Here is an 18,712-nt window from a genome sequence, read left to right as displayed (position 1 = left end):
CACGTGGCAGCCACACAGCAGCACCAGTAAGCACCAAGGGAATACACAGGTGATTATTTGATGTTTGTATGGAATATGGCATGATTTTATTTATTATTTTGGTTTGGTTTATTTTGTTTAGCCTTTAACTTTTGCATTCTGGACAGCTGCACACTGTGCTGGTCAATGGCAAAGGGAAGGTAAGATGTGGGACAGCTGACGAATGAGGAATTGAGGTTGCATTTATTGGTATTGGAGTCAGATGCGTTGTTCATGGACAGCCTGACTAGAAAGGCACTGTGCTTGTTGCCTAACCATCTCCTAAGCTGGTCACTGTATAACTGGTAACAAGGCAAGATAGCACACCATTACAAATTATGATATGTTCAGGCAGGTACTGCAGGGCTCCTCCAGAGCAGTTCAAGGAGCTGAGGCATTGTTTCAGTGTGTCACTGATCTGTTCTATCACATTTCATGTGGCTGCTTGGCTTTTGTAGCATGTTTACTGCCACTGTGTGGGTTGTGCATTAGAGTCATGCTGCCAAAGGATAGCTTGTCATCCAGTGGTAACCCTCTCTTTTGTCTTGATGGCTACAATGCAGATTGCCACAGAATAAAGGCATCATGAATGCTGCTATCATATCGGGCAGCGCCTTGCATGATATGCTGCATATGGGCACACATCAGCTGAATGCTGAGGGAGTATAATACATCTAAAAGTAGATATCCAGTTCTCAAAAAATGACCTTCTTGCAGTCAGTGGTACCTTACACTGTGGGAAAGCCTGCAATGAATGCAAAGCTGCATGCTCACTCTGCCTATTTCTCTCTGGCAACAGAGCAGAACATATATTCAGTTCGCTGGAATACAGAATCTCGGTCCCTTATGCAACAGTGGACAGTAAATTGGGAGATGTTGCAAATATTGCCTTGTCTAGCCTGGAACGAGCTGAACACATACAAGTTTATAGCCACAATCACCTTCGCAGTCATGCTGTGGTCTTTCAGCCATGTCTGGAAGCAAGTGATTTGTGCAGAATCCATGAAATCAGGGCAAAGTCCTTCAATTCACTTCTACAATCACAGCAACAGCCAGCAGAAGTCAATCAATCAGCAACTAAACCTTAGAATAACATAGGCCTTAGGAGCAGAAGGCCATTCGGTCTTTCGAGCCTTCTCCACCATTCAATAAGATCATAGCTGATCTTGTTGTGGTCTCAACTCCACTTTCCTGTCTGCCCCTCCAACCCTCGACTCCCTTATCTATCAAAAACCTATCTACCTCAGCCTTGAATAAACTCAACAGCCCAGCCTCTGGGGAAGAGAATTTCACAGACTAATGACCCTCAGAGAAAAAAATTATCATCTCCATCTTAAAAGGGAGACCTCTTATTCTTAAACTGTGTCCCCGAGTAGCTGATGATCTTTTAAAGAGAATTGGTGGATGTGTCCCTCTTGTTGCTCAATAAATATGCAGCTGTGTATGTTTAAAGGAGGCTGTTGGCTGGAGCATTGAGCTCCAAAATGACAATGTTGGCATCAAATCCACGTTACACACTGATTGGCATCACCATCTGCCTACTCTGCATAATTCCAATGAATGCTTGCTGTGCACATGCTCATGCCCTCACCAAATGACATCATTATGGCTTGCACCAGAAGTATGTGCATGCACTGTGGATGCCATTTTGGAGCAAAAACGTGCACACTGCACCAAAAAAGACGCTGAGCTAAATTTTGAAGCCAGTGTGTTTAAATTAAGAGAAATACTGAAGTGTGGTAATGCAGCATATTTGTTATTTGGATATCTCACAGAGTGAAATAAATGGCTAGACTGCTGAAGCTGAACTTGAGAATGCATCTACAATGGACCCAAGTTTTTTACCATGCTACACTGTCAATAAATTTGTCATGAAGCACAGACATTGTCAGTTCTGTAGCCAATATGCATATAGCAAGATTCCATAAACAGCAATGAGATGAATGAACAATTTAGCTGTTTTGGTGGTGAAACTCCCAAATCTTCGTCAAAAAATACCGCGTGGGATATTTTATGTCCACCTTAAGAGGTCAACGGTGCCTTTGTTTAATGTTTTATCTTTAAGATGGCAGCTCTTAAAGTGCAGCATCCCCTCAATAATCTCATGTGCCATGTTAAAATAGGGTATCGGTTACTTCAATAATGTTGAAGGTACAAAGCAAACGGTCTGATCCTTGCCATGTCTCCTGAAGGTGTCTGAAAGGGTCTGGTGGTATTAAAACGTAAAACAGCCATAACTTTATCCACGTGCTGTTGGGTTGCTGCTTTTATTCTGTCAGATGGCGTAGTTCCACAATAGTTTCCTTGATCAGACACAGATTTCAACCAACTTTCCTGCAGTTTGGGTAGGAATTGAATTATAACAACTCTGGTACTTACAGTCCATTAAAAAGAACGGACTCCCAAGTGGAATGTTTCCCATGGCTGGTGGTCTCCCCCTCCCTGGAGCTCTTGCTCCTCATTCAAAGTCTCCTCCAGAATCATGGAAGCAGCTTTGCACCTGCACAGTTGTCCCTCATCAGTTCAGTGAGAAGTTTCTATTTAAATCAGCACCAAAGAATTCTGCAGCATTTCAACTTATGTGGGTCGCCCCATCAAATTCTGTTGCTAATGCCTGTGGCAGCTCCATTGCATATCTGTGACATATTATAAAGAGGCTCAAACATCAAGGGAATGTGAAGAGGAGAAATGGACATGGTGAACGGTCTAATGATTCATAGTTTTTTTTAATCAATTTTCTAGAAATTGGGAAGGTTGGCTCTCTGCATCAGCTTATCTCACCCATGTTTCTGCATATGAAAGCTCCATATTGGGACTGAAGTTCTTAGAAAATCAGCATGGATAAAATAACATATTTAAAATGAGACTAAGTATGCAACCTTGCTAAAAGGTACAATTAAACCCTTTATCACATGAAATCAATGAATCACAGAGAAACATTTTTTATAAAAAAGCACGGCAGAAAATGCTGATCAAAGTTACAAATCGCATTGTGTGTGACCGGAACAGCGCTGCACTATCCCTCCATATCCTTCTCAATCTGCCTTCTGCCTTGGACATGGACATATCAAATCGTAGCCACAGAATCACTTTCAATGGCTTTACTTCTCTTTCCACTCCCATACTGTTAACTCTGGATTTTACCAAGAATTTATCCTTGACCCCCTCCTTTTCTCATCTACATGCTACCCCTAGGCAACATCATTTTAAAATCCATTAGGTTCTGCAAGTATGATGACGACACCCAGTTCTGCCTCACCACCCCCACAATCTCCAAATTGTCTATTTCTCTTACACCTGGTACTGGATGAGCAGAAATTTTCTCTAACTTAATGCTGAGAACATCAATGCCATTGTCTTCAGTCCTCGCCACTAACTCCATTCCTTAGCCACTGATTCCACTCCTCTCCTTGGCAACTATCTGAGGCTGAACCAGACAATTAGCAACCTTGATGTTGTGCCTGACTCAGACATGAGCTTCTGCCCACATATGCATCCCATCCTGTCTGTTTCCACCTTGCTAAAACCACCAAACTCCAGCCCTCCCTCAGTTCATCTGTTACTGAAGCACTCATTCCTGCCTTTGCTGCCTCTAGACTTGACTATCTCAATGCACTCCTGGCCAAATTCCTATCTTCCACCTTCCATAAACTTAAGCTCATCCAACATTCTGCTGCCTGTATCCCAACTCGCCCCATGTCCTCTTCACCCACTGCTCACTGGTTGCACAGTACCTCACTTATAACATTTTTATCCTTGTTTTTAAATCCCTCTGGTGTTCTGGCCCCTCTCTATCTCTGTAACCTCTTCCAACACTACAACCCTCCAAGATCTCTACACTCCTCCAATTTTGGCCTCTTGCAAGTCCCTGAATTTAATTCCTGCACCACTGGCAGCCATGCCTCCAGCAGCTGAGGATCCATGCTCTGCAATTCCTTCTGTAAATCTCTCTGCTTCTCTTTTCTCCATTAAAATGCTCCTCAAAAGCTACCCTTTGACCAGGTTTTGGCACTGTCCCTGGAGAAGCAAAGTTCTTTCTGTGCAGAGGAGTTGATCTTCTTGTGTTTCTTGCAGCCCCTTTATGAAAATTCACATCAAATCATCCAATTGTCTGACTGGTATAACATGAAGTGCTCCGCAGGAAGAAAAAGCAGTTTGCTGAAATGTTGCTGCCATTTAAAACCACAATGCTTTTTTCAAAACAAATTTTAAAAGGTAAAGTAACTTCAGGAAAGGCCAATGCTATATTTTCAGAAATCTGGAGTGCAAAGGGGCTTGGGAGTCCTAGTCCAGGATTCTCTTAAAGTTAACTTGCAGGTTGAGTCGGTAGTTAGGAAGGCAAATGCAACGTTGGCATTTATTTCACGAGGACTAGAATATAAAAGCAGGGATGTGCTGCTGATGCTTTATAAGGCTCTGGTCAGACCACATTTAGAATATTGTGAGCAATTTTGGGCCCCGTATCTCAGGAAGGATGTGCTGGCCCTGGAGAGGGTCCAGAGGAGGTTCACGAGAACGATCCCAGGAATGAAAGGCTTAACATATGAGGAACGTTTGAGGATGGATGTGGGGAAGATGTTTCCATTAGTACGAGAGACCAGGACCCGAGGGCACAACCTCGGAGTAAAGGGAAGACCTTTTAGAACAGAGATGAGGAGAAACTTCTTTAGTCAGAGAGTGGTGAATCTATGGAATTCATTGCCACAGAAGGCAGTGGAGGCCAGGTCATTGAGTGTATTTAAGACCGAGATAGATAGGTTCTTGATTGGTAAGGGGATCAAAGGTTACGGGGTGAAGGCAGGAGAATGGGGTTGAGAAACTTATCAGCCATGATTGAATGGTGGAGCAGACTCGATGGGCCGAATGGCCTAAGTTCTGCGCCTATGTCTTATGGTCTTATGATAGGATGGGAAATTCCACAGCATGTAGAAATTTAACTGCCCAAGATCTGCTGAAATTTAGAATGAAATCTATGAGTTCACTTTGGTAAGTGCCACCCAGTTTTAGGCCCAGCTTGTCAAGCAATTAACATAATAAAATAAGTTTACAGTAAGATTCAGCAGACTTGCACAAAACCATTTCATTACCTGTGGTATTTTGCAATATGTTTTGTCTTACCATTTAATTAGTGCTTACTCAGCACTTCACAAGCACAAATACCATCTGTGCATTATGCTTCTTTTCTCTCTCTACACCACCCCATCCCTCAAATTACTAATTTCAACAACATGGTATCTATTGCATTAGCACAAACACACCAATTTGTAATTAGGATTTCATCTGTTTTATGTTGGTTAAATTTGCATACCATTCAAGATTAAACAGATAAGTAATAATGACAGCAGCTAAGTTATCATAACCTGAAAATGCAAATATGAAATCAGATTTGTGGAATACTGTATTCCATAACATATCAAAAATAGTTGCATACAATCATGTGGATGTTCAGAAAAAATGCCACGGAATATTAAAACATAAGTGCTTCCTTGAACTGTGTACGTAAAACAGGTGGAGGATTTACTTACAAGAACAGCAAAGACCTTGTTTTCTAACACCCAATAGCATATTCAGACAGAAGTTGCAGTATGCAGGCTTGTTGAAATGTTTTAATCGCCAAACATGTTGACCATCATCTTTCACATTCTACAGTGAAAAAAACATACACAATGAAAACAAACAGTGCCTACACGGAAACACCTGCAAGTCTTTGCAGCACTGAAGGAGGCTATTCACACCATTGAGTCTGTGCCAGCTCTTCCGAAGGGCAACCCAGTTGTTTCCACTGTCCTGCTTTTTCCCCATACCCCTGCTGTATTTTTTCCTTCAAGTATTTATCTAATTCCCTTTTGAAAACTACTATTGAAATTGTTTCTTTTACCCTATCAGGTAGTGCATTCCAAATCCTAATCATGCGTTGCATTAAAACATTTTTCTCATATCATTTCTGGTTCTTTTGCCAATCATCTTAAATCTGTGCCATCTAGTTTTCTGCTCCAAGGAGCACAATCATAGCTTTTACAATTTATCCGCATAACTGTAATCCCACATCCTTGAAACTGTTCTGGCAAATCCCTCCCAAGAGAAGTGTGAAGCAGGTCAGCATCACTGTGAAGCAGGCCGGGAGTAGTGTGAAGCAGGTCAGCATCACTGTAATGAGACCAGGAGGAATGTGAAGCAGGTCAGCATCACTGAGGTGAGAAAGAAAAGAAATCAAACTGTGACATCACAGAAAAGCCAAGAGGTGATTGGCTTGGTGAGTATTTCTGCTGCTTTTTCTTTCTCCAAAGTTAAACTTGGTGCGGCAGGAAACAGTGACAGCAGCGTGGGCTCTCCACCGCCACTGGGAGCCAGTCTGTGGGTTCAAAGCCTGCATTTGGAAAGAAAAATTAAGGTGTGACATCACAGGGAAGTAGGTAGGTGATTTGAAAATGAGTATTTCCTATCGATCTTATCTAAAGGAAGGAATAAACTTATATTTTGTTTTATTTAAATTGAAGTTTACTACTAGTAGTAAGCTGTATTAAGTATTATTTGGTATTAGTAAGACTTATTAGTATTTGTAAAGGCTTATTAGCAGTAGCAAAGTTATTAACTAACAGATAGAGGAATAGCAGGGCTGCTCCTAGCTCTAGAGTGCACATCTATGCTTTGTGGGAACTTCAGGACGCTTTCCGTGCCCTCGATAACCATTTGTGCAGAAAGTGTAATTACTTGCAGCAACTTGAGCTCTGGGTTTTGGAACTTGAGCAGCAGCTGGCATCACTGCAGCACATCTATGAGGTTGAGAGCTTTCTGGACTGTATATTGATAGATGTGATTACCCCGCAGCTTAAAGGTATGCAGGGAGGATGGAATGGGTGACCATCAGACAGTAAAGCAGAAACAGGCAGGTAGTGCAGGAATCCCTTGAGTGCATCCCACTCTCCAATCATTATTCAGTTCTGAATATTGATGAGAGTGATGTTTCATTTGGGGAATGCAGCCAGAGCCAAGTCAATGACACCATGAGTGGCTCAGCTGTACAGCGGGGTACAAAGAAGACTGGAAGAGCAATAGTGATAGGTGATTCGATAGTTAGAGGAATAGACAGGTGTTTCTGCGGCTGTAGACGTTAATCCAGGATGGTGCGTGGCCTCTCTGGTGCCAGGGCCAAGGATGTCACTGAATGGCTGCACAGCACACTGAGGGCATTGGGTGAACAGCTAGCAGTCAAAATACACATTGGTGTGAATAACATAGGCAGAAAGGGGCATGTGGTCCTGCTGTCAGAGCTTAGGGAGCTAGGTAGGAAATTAACAAGTACTGTGCACAACTGAGCATAAAAATAGGAGGATAAAGTAGATGAATGCGTGGTTGGAGAGATGGTGTGGGAGGGAGGATTTTAGATTCTTGAGACATTGGAACCTGTTCTGGAGGAGATGGGACCTGTGCAAGCCGGACGGGTTACACTTAAATAGAACCAGGACTGGCTGTGATTTGCTCGTGTTAATGGGGAGGGTTTAAACTAATTTGACAGGGATGTGGGAACCAGGAGGAATTATCAGAGAGGAATACCAAGGTGCACAGAATACTGGGAGAGATAGAAAGCACAAGAATAAGGAATGGTAAATTAATAGGTGGGGTCAGAGTAAACGAGAAAGTAATAAAGTTTAATCAGGATTAATGTGCTTGTATGTGAATACTTGGAGTAGGGTTAATAAGATTAGTGTGCTACAGGTGAAAGTTGACATGTGGAAATATAATGTGACTATAACAGAGACCTGGCTCAAAGAAGGACAGATCTGGGTGTTAAATATTCCTGGATACACGGTGTTCAGGAAAGATAGGAAAGGGGAGGGCTGGCGGTATTGATTAAGGAGAGCATTGCAGTGCTGGAGAAAGGGGGCATCCCAGAGGGGTTAAGGACAGAATCTATGTGGTTAGAGCTAAAGAACAAAAAAGATGCAATTAGATTGTTTGGCATAGTCTATAGGCCACCAACTAGTGGGAAAGATGCAGAGAAACAAATTGGAATGAAAGGTTGGCAGGAAAATTGGAGGCTGAACTATAGGCTACCTTCAAAGAAGAAATAGTTCTGGCACAGCCAAGGAATATTCCCTCGAAAGGGAAAGGTGGGGTAAACAAATCCAGAGCTCCATGTATGACAAAAGACATAGATATTAAGATGAAGAAGAAAAAATGTGCTTGTAACAGATGGCAGTGGATAATAATAGATGGCGGTGGAGAACCAGGCTGAATATAGAATGTTCAGAGGGGAGTGAAGGAGCAAATAAGAGATGCAAAGAGGGGTTATGAAAAGAGACTGGCAGCTAACATAAAAGGAATCCCAAAGTCTTCTATGGGCATATAAATAGTAAAAGGATGATTAAAGGAGGAATTGGGCCAATTATGGACCAAAAAGAGGATTTACGCATGGAGGCCAGAGGAATAGCTGGGTTATTAAATGATTACTTTGCATTCGTCTTTACCTCGGAAGAAGATGCTATCCAGGTCACAGTGAAAAAGGAGATAATTCAAACATTAGAAGGATTTAAAATTGATAAGAAGGAGGTATTAAATATGTGGTCTATACTTAATGTTGGTAAAACACCAGATGAGATGCATCCAAGGATACTGAGGGAAGTGAGAGTGGAAATTGCAGAAGCACTGACCATAATTTTCCAGTTTCCTTAGACTCAGGGGTGGTTCCCGAAGACTGGAAAATTGTAAATGTTATATCCTTGTTCAAAAAAAGGTGAAGGGTAAGCCCAGCAGCTACATGCCAGTAAGTTTAACTTTGGTAGTAGGGATAATTCTAGAAATAATAATTCTGGGCAAAATTTATAGTCACATGGACAAATGTGGGTTGCTTAAGGAAAGCCAGCATTGATTTCTTAAAAGGAAAATTGTGCTTTGCTAACTTGCTGGAATTTTTTGAAGAGGTAACAGAGAGGGTTGATGAGGGCAATACTGTCGATGTGGTGTACATGAACTTCCAAAAAGCGTTTGATACAGTGCTGCATAACAGACTTGTGAGCAAAGTTATTGCTCACAAAAAATAGCAACATGGATACAAAATTGACTGACTGACAGGAAACAAAGAGTAGTGGTTAATAGATGTTTTTTGGGCTGGAGGAAGGATTATAGTGGAGTTCCCCAGGGTTCAGCGTTGGGACCCTTGCTTTTCCTGATATATATTAAATGGCCAAGACCTTGGTGTCCAGGGCACAATTACAAAGTTTGCAGATGATACAAAACGTGGAAGCATTGTAAACTCTGAGGAGGATAGTGTACAATTTCAAAAAGGACATAGACAAGTTCGTGGAACAGGTGGACAAGTGGCAGATAAAGTTCAATGCACAGAAATATGAAGTAATTCATTTTGTTGGAAGAAAATGGAGACGCAATATAAAAGAAATGATACAAATCTGAAGCGGGTGCAGGAGCAGAGGGACCTGGATAAACATGTACCTGAGTCATTGAAGGTGGCAGGACAGGTTGAGAGAATGATTAATAAAGCATACAGTATCTTAGGTTTTATTGAGAGTAAGGAAGTTATGTTGAACTTGTAAAAGACACTAGCTCAGCCTCAGCTGGAGTATTGCGTCCAGTCCTGGGTTCCGCACTTATATGAAGATGTGAAGGCATTGGAGAGACTGCAGAAAAGATTAATGAGAATGGTTATAGGGATGGCGAACTTCAGCTATGAAGATAGATTGGAAAGTTAGGACTGTTTTTCTTGGAGAAGAGAAGGCTAAAAGGAGATTAGATAGAGGCATTCAAAATCACGAGCGGTCTGGACAGTGTAGGTAGGAAGAACCTGTTCACACCCATGAAAGGATCACGAATGAGGGGGCACAGATTTAAAACAATTGGCAAAAGAAGCAAAAGCGACCTGAGAAGAACATTTCCATGCAGCAAGCAGTTGGAGTCTGGAATGCACTGACTAAGAGTATGGTGGAGGCAGGTTCAATTGAGCGATTCAAAAGGGAATTCGACTATTATCTGAAAATGAGGAATGTACAGGGTTATGGGTAGAAAGCAGAGGGGGATGCCACTGGGTGAACTGCTCATTCGGAGAGCCGGTGCAGACACAGCAGGCCGAATGGCCTCCTTCTGGACTGTAACAATTCTGTGATTAATTAATAAATCTGGAATAAAATGCTAATCTCATTTATAATAACGATCATGAGACCATTGATTGTCCAAAATCCCATCTGGTTCAAAAATGTTCTTCAGGGGAGGAAAGCTGCCATCCTTACTTTATCTGGCCTACATGATTCCAGAATTACAGCAATGTGGTTGACCCTTAAACTTCCCTCTGAAATGGCTCAGCAAGACCTCAGTTGTTCAAGTCACTACAGAAAAGTAAAATAAGGATAAAACTAGATGGATCATAAGCATTGACCTAGGCAACAGATGACAAAGGCACACACTGCCCAGTTGACTCTGTAAAATCCTCCTCACTTACATTTGGAAACTTGGGCCAAAATTGGGAGAGCTGTCCCACAGACTAGTTAAGCAACAGAATTAGACTCAATTAATTATAGCTTATAACCAATGTCCCAGGCTCCACTGACAGGATAGGTCAACCAAAGGTGACACAGTGGTTTACAATGGAGAGGGAGTGTCCTTGGGAGTCTCAATATTGACTCCAGACTGCATGAAGTCTCACAGTATCAAGTCAAACATGAGGAAAACTTCCCGCTGATTACCACCTACCACCCTCCCTCATCTGATGAGTTAGTACTCCTCCATGGTGAACGCTAACTGGAAGCACCATCAAGGGTAGCAAGGGTAATAAACACACCCTGGGTGGGGGACTTCAATCTCCGGCACCAAGAGTTGCTCAGTAGCACTAAGCTGGCTGAGTACAAAGAAACATCTGACAGACTGAGTCTGCGGCAGGTGGTGAGAAAACTAACAAGAGGGGAACAAAACCTACTTGATCTCGTCCTCACAAATCTACCAGCTGCAGATGCATCTGTCCATGACAGTACTGGCAGGGATGACCACTGTACAGTCCTTGAGGAGATGAAGTCACTTCTTCACAATGATGACATCCTTCACAGGTGGAACTCTCATCTAAATGGGACAGACCCAGAACAGGTCTAGCAGTTCAAAACTGGGCATCCATGAGAATGTGGACCATCAACAGGAGCAGAATTTTATTCAACCACAATCTGTAACCTCATGGCCTGGCACATTCCTCACTGTACCAGTACTCTCAAGACCAGGGGCAAACAAGGCTCAGGGAAGAATGTAGAACAGCATGCCAAGAACAGCACCAGGCATATATAAAACTGAGGTGCCAATGGGGTGAATCTACCATACAGGACGGCATGCATGCTCTTGACAAAGCTAAGCCATCCTACAACCAACAAATAAGATCAAAACTCTGCAGTCCTGCCATATCCACTCGTGAATGGTGATTGACAATTGAACAGCTAATTGGAGAAAGAGGCTCCATAAACATACCCAACAAATACTGAAGGTGGCAACCCATCCACCATGAATCGTGTTGAGCTTCTCGAGTGTTGGGTTGGAGCTGCATGCACCCAGGCAAGTGAAGAGTATTCCATCACACTCCTGACTTTTGCCTTGTAGGTGGACGACAGGCTTTGGGGAGTCAGGAGATGAGTTATTCGCTGCAGGGTTCCTAGCCTCTGACATGCTCGTGTAGCCACAGTATTTATATGGCTAGTTCAGTTCAGTTTCTGGTAAATGGTAACACCCAGGATGTTGATGTTGGGGTGATTCAATGATAGTAATGCCATTGAATGTCAGGGGGAGATGGTCAGGTTCTCTCTTTTTGGAGATGATCATCACCTGGCACTTGTGTGGTGGAAATGTTATTTGCTACATATCAGCTCAAGCCTGAATGTTCCCCAGGTCTTGCTGCGTATGGACATGGAGTGCTTCAGTGTCTGAGGAGTTGAATATGGTGCTGAACGCTATGCAATCATCAGCGAACATCCCCACTTCTGGCCTTAAATGGAGGAAAGCTCATTGATGAAGCAACTGAAGATCGTTGGCCTAAAACATTAACCTGCTGTAGAGTGTATGATGTGTGTGATGTGAATTCTTCAATTGAGTACTAGGCCAAATACAATAGGTTGAGAGGGGAAATGAAGAGGTAATTGGCTGGCAAAGAGAGAATATAATAGAATGGTGTTAACATAAAAGGTAACCTAAAAACCTTCCATCAGCATGTGAATAGTAAGTGGGTAGTAAGAGGCAGGGTGTAGCTAATAGTGACAATGAAGGTGATTATAGGCACAGAGCCATTGGGCCTAGCTAGAATATCTAATAAGTACTTTGTATCAATGTTTACGAAGGAAGGGGATGCTGACATATCTGTAGAAGTGGAGATGGTAGAGTTAATGGATGGGGTGAAGATTGGTAGGCAGGATGTAAGGGAAAGGCTGGCTGTGCTTAGAATGGATAAGACACCTGGTCCGGATGGCTTGCATCCTAGATTGATAAGGGAAGTGTGGGACAAGATAACAGAACTGCATGCCATAATCTTCCAATCTTCCCTCTATGCAGGAGAACTACCTGAGGATTAGAGAGTGGTGAATGTGACATCTTGTTAAAGGGGGGAGGTGGGAGTGGGTGGGAATGACCTGGAACTCCCTGACTAAAAGTGTGGTGGAAGTGGAGACGATCAATGATTTCAAAATGAAATTCGAGACAAATAAGTTTGCAGGACTGCAGGAATAGACAGGAGAATGGGACTGACTGGATTGCTCTACAGAGAGTTGGCATGAGCATGATGGGCTGAATAGCTCCTCCAGTGCCATAATGACCCTGACTCTATATAGGTTTAGCATAGCTCTTGGCTTTTGTTCTACATACTTCCATTCATAAACCTCAGGCTCCCATATGCTTTACTGACTGCTTTGTTAACCTGTCCTGCCATTTTCCAAGATTTGTGAACAAGCACCCCCAGATCTCCAGGTTCTTCCACACATTTTGTTCTTCCTCATTCTTTTGACTGAAATGCATTGCCTCACACTTTTTTTGAATTTCATCTGCCATATGTCCTCCCATTCCACCATACTGTGTATGCTCTCTGTTACTATCTTCCTCATTTAAAAACATTATAAAGCATACATTTTGCATGTTTTTTTTAAATGGTATTCTTTTGAGTTATGTGGAGATTGAGCACTAGTTGACCAGGATAGAGATAGGTGGCGGGGAGGCTGCAGAAGGATTTGGACAGGTTAGGAGAACGGACAAAGAAATGGTGTGAGGTCATGCACTTTGGTAGGAAGAATAGAGGCATAGACTATTTTCTAAATGGGGAGAGAATTCAGAAATCTGGAGTGCAAAGGGGCTTGGGAGTCCTAGTCCAGGATTCTCTTAAGATTAACTTACAGGTTGAGTCGGTAGTTAGGAAGGCAAATGCAATGTTGGCATTTATTTCGCGAGGACTAGAATATAAAAGCAGGGATGTGCTGCTGAGGCTTTATAAGGCTCTGGTCAGACCACATTTAGAATATTGTGAGCAATTTTGGGCCCCGTATCTCAGGAAGGTTGTGCTGGCCCTGGAGAGGGTCCAGAGGAGGTTCACGAGAATGATCCCAGGAATGAAAGGCTTAACAATGAGGAACGTTTGAGGACTCTGGGTCTATACTCGATGGAGTTTAGAAGGATGAGGGGGGATCTGATTGAAACTTACAGAATACTGAAAGGTCTGGATAGAGTGGACGTGGGGAAGATGTTTCCATTGGTAGGGGAGACTAGGACCCGAGGGCACAGCCTCGGAGTAAAGGGAAGACCTTTTAGAACAGAGATGAGGAGAAACTTCTTTAGTCAGAGAGTGGTGAATCTATGGAATTCATTGCCACAGAAGGCAGTGGAGGCCAGGTCATTGAGTGTATTTAAGACCGAGATAGATAGGTTCTTGATTGGTAAGGGGATCAAAGGTTACGGGGAGAAGGCGGGAGAATGGGGTTGAGAAACTTATCAGCCATGATTGAATGGTAGAGCAGACTCGATGGGCCGAATGGCCTAATTTCTGCTCCTATGTCTTATGGTCTTATGGACCACTTTGTAAGGAGGCTGCATTGAAAAGATCTTCCACAGGATGGTCCATCTGATTAAGGACTACTTACAGCACAAGAGCAAAAGATAATTAGTTTTTCCACAAAACATGGTTGCCTGTTGAGTCCACTTCCATCCCCTTTGCAATCTTTAGTATTACATTCATTAGAATGCATTAACATCTCAGAAAAACTTCCCTATTACCGATGGAGGTAATGGATTACAATAGTTTATTATGTACAATAGTACATAACTTTGATTAAATGGCTCAACTGCTAATGATAAATTAAGATTCTGTATCTCAGAATTCAAAGACTTATGGAACACTTACCACTGAGCAACAAGCTAAAGGGAATTAAGGGTCACTATTTGGGAAATCACCCCGACAATCCTGTCATGTTTTCAAGGTAATAAGGATAGTTACGTAAATAGCCAAGAAACATCATTAGCCTTTAGCAATTTTATTACTGATACATTAACATTATTTATACTATACTGTAAGCTTCAGTAGATGGTCAGATAAAGTCATTAACTAGTGCCACAAGTTGTTATGAAGAAATCAATGATGGTTGTTAAAAACGTGTCTCATTGTTTAAAATTCTACTTCTAAATGACACTGTAATTTTTACGGATGAATGCTCACATCTCTTTACTTACCGTCTCCATGCCAAGGAGGACTAGTAATGGAATGGTAGTTATTCCTCCTCTTATCCACTCTTCCAGTGTAACTGTACCATCATGGTCATAGTCTATTTCCTCCATCATCTCCATAAGAATCTGCAATGAAACATATTGAAGGTATTTTCCTTGCGTTTTGGATTGCATTGCTTTTAAAACAAATGCCAAGTTAGCACTTATGTATTTACTGTTCATTTTAAAAGTTACAGGATAGGATAATGCAACTCTTTGTATAACCATTCCAAAATATTTATCAAAGACGAAAAATTGGATGTTGAGCACGAATGGTAGAGCTTTGTAGATGACCAAAGGCATTGTGGAATAATTAAATCTAGAGAAGGCTTTTGGGGAAGGGGACAGATATAACAAGGTAGAGGAGTTCTAGAGTGCAGGGTGAGATAGTTGCCAAGACATTGCCATTAAAGGTTGAAGGAAATGAGAGGGGTTGCACAGGAAGTTGGAGCTGTAAAAACTGAAAGCATGAGCTGACAAATAGGAATGCAGGAACAGAAAATGCGGAGTGGGTCAAGGGTTGTGGAGAGATTTGTGAATGAGGATTAGATGCCAGGGAAACAATGGTGGTCAGTGATAACAGAAGTGATAGTGAGCTAGATTTAGGGTGCTACATGATGGAGCTGTGGAATTTGAGATGAGTAAAAGTTTTGTAGGATGGAGTCTGGGAGAACATTAGAGGAGTGGAAGTCAGAGATGAAGATATGGATCAGGGCAACTGAAGGTGAAATTTTGGGGCTTAAAATAAATGGATAAGATGTGCAGTTTGAAGCTTTCGGGTAGGTTTCTGAGGGTGAACACTATCAAGTTCAATCTGAGTGAGCTGCAACAAGGATATGGAACACGTGCAGCATCTTTGGCGCAGCTAAGAGAGATTGTTTAAGCCTTGGAAATTTTGGAATCAGAAAATTTTACAATAGTTACAACGTAGGAGGCCATTCGGCCATTAAGTTTGGGCCACCTCTCTACAAAAACAATTTAGGTAGCCCCACTCCCCTGCCCATCCCATTTAACCCTGCAAATTTTTTGGCTTCAGATATTTATCCAATTCTCTTTTGAAAGCAACAACTGAATCTGCTTCCACCACTCTCAGGCAGTGCATTCCTAATCCGACTCCCTGAATAAAATAATGTTTTCTCAAATAGCCTTTGGTTCTTTTGCCAATTATGTTAAACCCATGCCCTCTGATTCTCAATTCCTTTGCCAGAGGGAAGTTTCTCACTATCTATTCTGTCTAGACCCTTCATCATCTTTAGTTCCTCTTTCAAATCTCTTCCCAACCTTCTCTTCTCTAAGAACATCTGAAGAATCCTGCTCTGGACACCATGAAGTAGGCTTCGTAGTCTTGAGTATATGCATTTACTGTGCAATTTAAAAGTTACAAGATCTCTTTACTAACAACTTATAACTATGTACATATATAAGGTAGGGAGTACAGGTATGGAGCTGACTCCATCCTAGGTCTTTACACATCTCTATCTCTAGCCTGACCCAAGCTCTGGGTCATATGCCTTCTACATCGCTGTGCGGGCAGTACGAATTTCAGTCCCACATTAACCATGTATGTACCAGACACTACTACAAAAACAACCTCAGTTTCTCCTCTCTATCCTCCCTGGAACCATTCTTATAAATCTTTTCTGCAGCTCCTCTAAAGTCTTCCCATTCTTCCTGAAGTGTGGTGCCCAGAATTGGATTTCTGCTTGAGGCCGAACCAATGTTTTATAAAGGTTCATCATGATCTATGCTTCGAGTTATAAAGCCCAGGATCCAAATGCCTTTTTAACCACTTCTTCAACCTACCCTGCCAGCTTCAATGGTTTGTGTTCATATGCACCCAGAATTGTATCCTTTAGTTTAATTGTCTTTCCCCACTCTTCCTACCAAAATGCATCATTTCACATTTCTCTGGATTACATTTCCTGTGCCATGTGTCTGCCCATTCCACCAGCCTGTCCATGACCTGTTGAAGTCCATCACCACCACCCTCACAGTCTACAATACTTCCAAGTTTTCTGTCATCTGCAAATGCCCAAGTCATTAACATAATTTTTTTAAAAAGCAGTGGTCCTCATACTAACCCCTGGGGAAGCCCACTGTATACTTTCCTCCAGTCCAGAAAACAACCTTTTACCACTACACTCTGTTTCCTGTCACTGTATTCATTGTTCTTTTTATTTCATGGCACACCTTTGCTGACGAGCCTATTATGTGGCACTTTATCAAATACCTTTTGGAAGTCCATATATGCCACATCAGCTGCATTACCCTCATCAACTCTCTCTGCTACCTCATCAAAAAACTCAAACAAATTAGTGCAAGTTGTAGAAATTTCTGGCTCAATCGTGATATTCAACAGGCAAACATATAGCACAGTGGTGGTTATTTGGTTGAGGTGGTGGTAGAAAGGTAAATCCCAGGTGTCACCAACATACCTGTGGCAGCTAATACTTGGCCTACGGTTAAAGTTACTGAGAGACAGCAGGTAGATTAAGAATGAGAGTGGCTGAGGATGGAGCCTTGCTTACTGTTGAAATGGGAGAGCAAATTATTGCATTAGTGACGTCCTGGTTATGAAAGTATAGGTATCGGTGGAACCAAGCAATATCATTAAGGAGAGAGGATAGGTTGGTTGACTTCATAGAATATTGCAACAAGATATCGAGGAATAACATGCAATGGTAGCAGGTACAGATAATATAATTGGTGACTGTGACCAGGGTATTCTTAGTATTGTGTCATCTGCAAATTTTGAAATTCTGCCTTGCATATCCAAGTCTAAATCGTTAATATGAATAGTCCCTCGGTAGTACAGAGTTTGAGTATTGCTGAAGAAAGAGATGCAGCAGGCAAAAGGAATGTGTTCAGGCATTCACGTTTTTTGAATTAAACAGAAGCATGGGGGACCATAGGTCCCTGGTGCATTCTCCAGGAACTAAACCAATCAAGTCGACTTGCCAACCAATCAGCACCCTTTTCTCATGCACTATAAATTGTTGCTCCCTTTGAAATTTGACATTCTTGCGTCTGTCCAGATGAGTGCAAGACAAAAAGCTTTGACATCATGTCTCTTTTTTCAGCAGTACTCATTAATGTAATTTTTTTTAAAAAGTGGCCGTAGTATTGACCCCTAGCGGACCCCATTGTATACTTTCCTCCGGTCCGAAAAACAACTGTTTACAACTACTAAGAGGATAATGATAGACTTCAAGGGGACATAGACAGGCTGGTGTAATGGGTGGACACATAGCACAGGAAATTTAATGCAGAGAAATGTGAAATGATGCATCTTGATAGAAGTCAGAATGAAGGGATCTAATCAGGCAGTTCTGGGTGAGATGAGCGCAGAGTTGGGTGGAGAGGATGCACTCCATTGCCTTATATTGGAATGCGAAAGTTGAGGTGGGGTGTAAGTAGGAGTAGACTGAGGCAGTGGAAGGTTAGCTTTTTGAGGACAGAACAATAACTGCAGTTCTGAAGGATGTGGAAGAGTGCATGAGGGAATAATGTCTAAAAGCACAGAGCAAAGGAAAGGTGCATGTTAGGTCAGACGTTGTTTTTTGGTACAAAGAAGGAAATAGCGTGGATTCTTATGGAATACATTTCCTGTGAAGAACTGGTGGCCATGTGGGGGTGGAGGTTGAGTAACGATTGGAGGACGGTGAAATTGAAGGATGGGACCAGGGAAATTTTAAGAAAAGATTGAAATCAATGAGGGCACAGATTCTTGCAAAGTCAAAGCTAGGAAAACAAAAAGATCATTGTGAGGAAATCTCCCTTATAAATATCAGCATGTATTTTTACATACTGTACTCTCACGTTTGCATTACATAATTTAGACCACACGATCTTTTGAAATCATTTAATTTTTTTCTCCTAATTGTTTTTCCGATGAGTTTAGAAAGTTTCACTAATGTGGACGCAGAGGGAGGTCTGGTGGAATTATAAATGCAATGTGGCCGAAAAACAATGAAAA

At 42.0% G+C, this 18,712-nt stretch overlaps 1 protein-coding gene across 9 annotated transcripts in view; it reads right to left on the bottom strand.

Annotated features, from left to right (window-relative positions):
• Positions 1-18,712, bottom strand: part of LOC144686492 (diacylglycerol kinase beta-like) — a 691,325-nt gene that overhangs the window by 335,417 nt on the left and 337,196 nt on the right. For all 9 annotated transcript variants that reach the window (XM_078551766.1, XM_078551771.1, XM_078551773.1 and 6 more), the window contains 2 exons: positions 14,704-14,823; positions 5,544-5,661 (listed from right to left, as the gene is read on the bottom strand). In XM_078551766.1, the coding sequence (XP_078407892.1) occupies positions 5,544-5,661; positions 14,704-14,823 (238 nt within the window). The remainder of the gene's footprint in view (positions 1-5,543; positions 5,662-14,703; positions 14,824-18,712) is intronic.

The sequence above is a fragment of the Cetorhinus maximus genome, chromosome 11 (assembly GCF_964194155.1).
Source record: "Cetorhinus maximus chromosome 11, sCetMax3.hap1.1, whole genome shotgun sequence".
NCBI classification, from domain to species: Eukaryota; Metazoa; Chordata; class Chondrichthyes; order Lamniformes; family Cetorhinidae; genus Cetorhinus; species Cetorhinus maximus.
The sequence above is the reverse complement of the archived record's forward strand: the minus strand, read 5'-3'. Positions and strand labels throughout refer to the sequence as shown.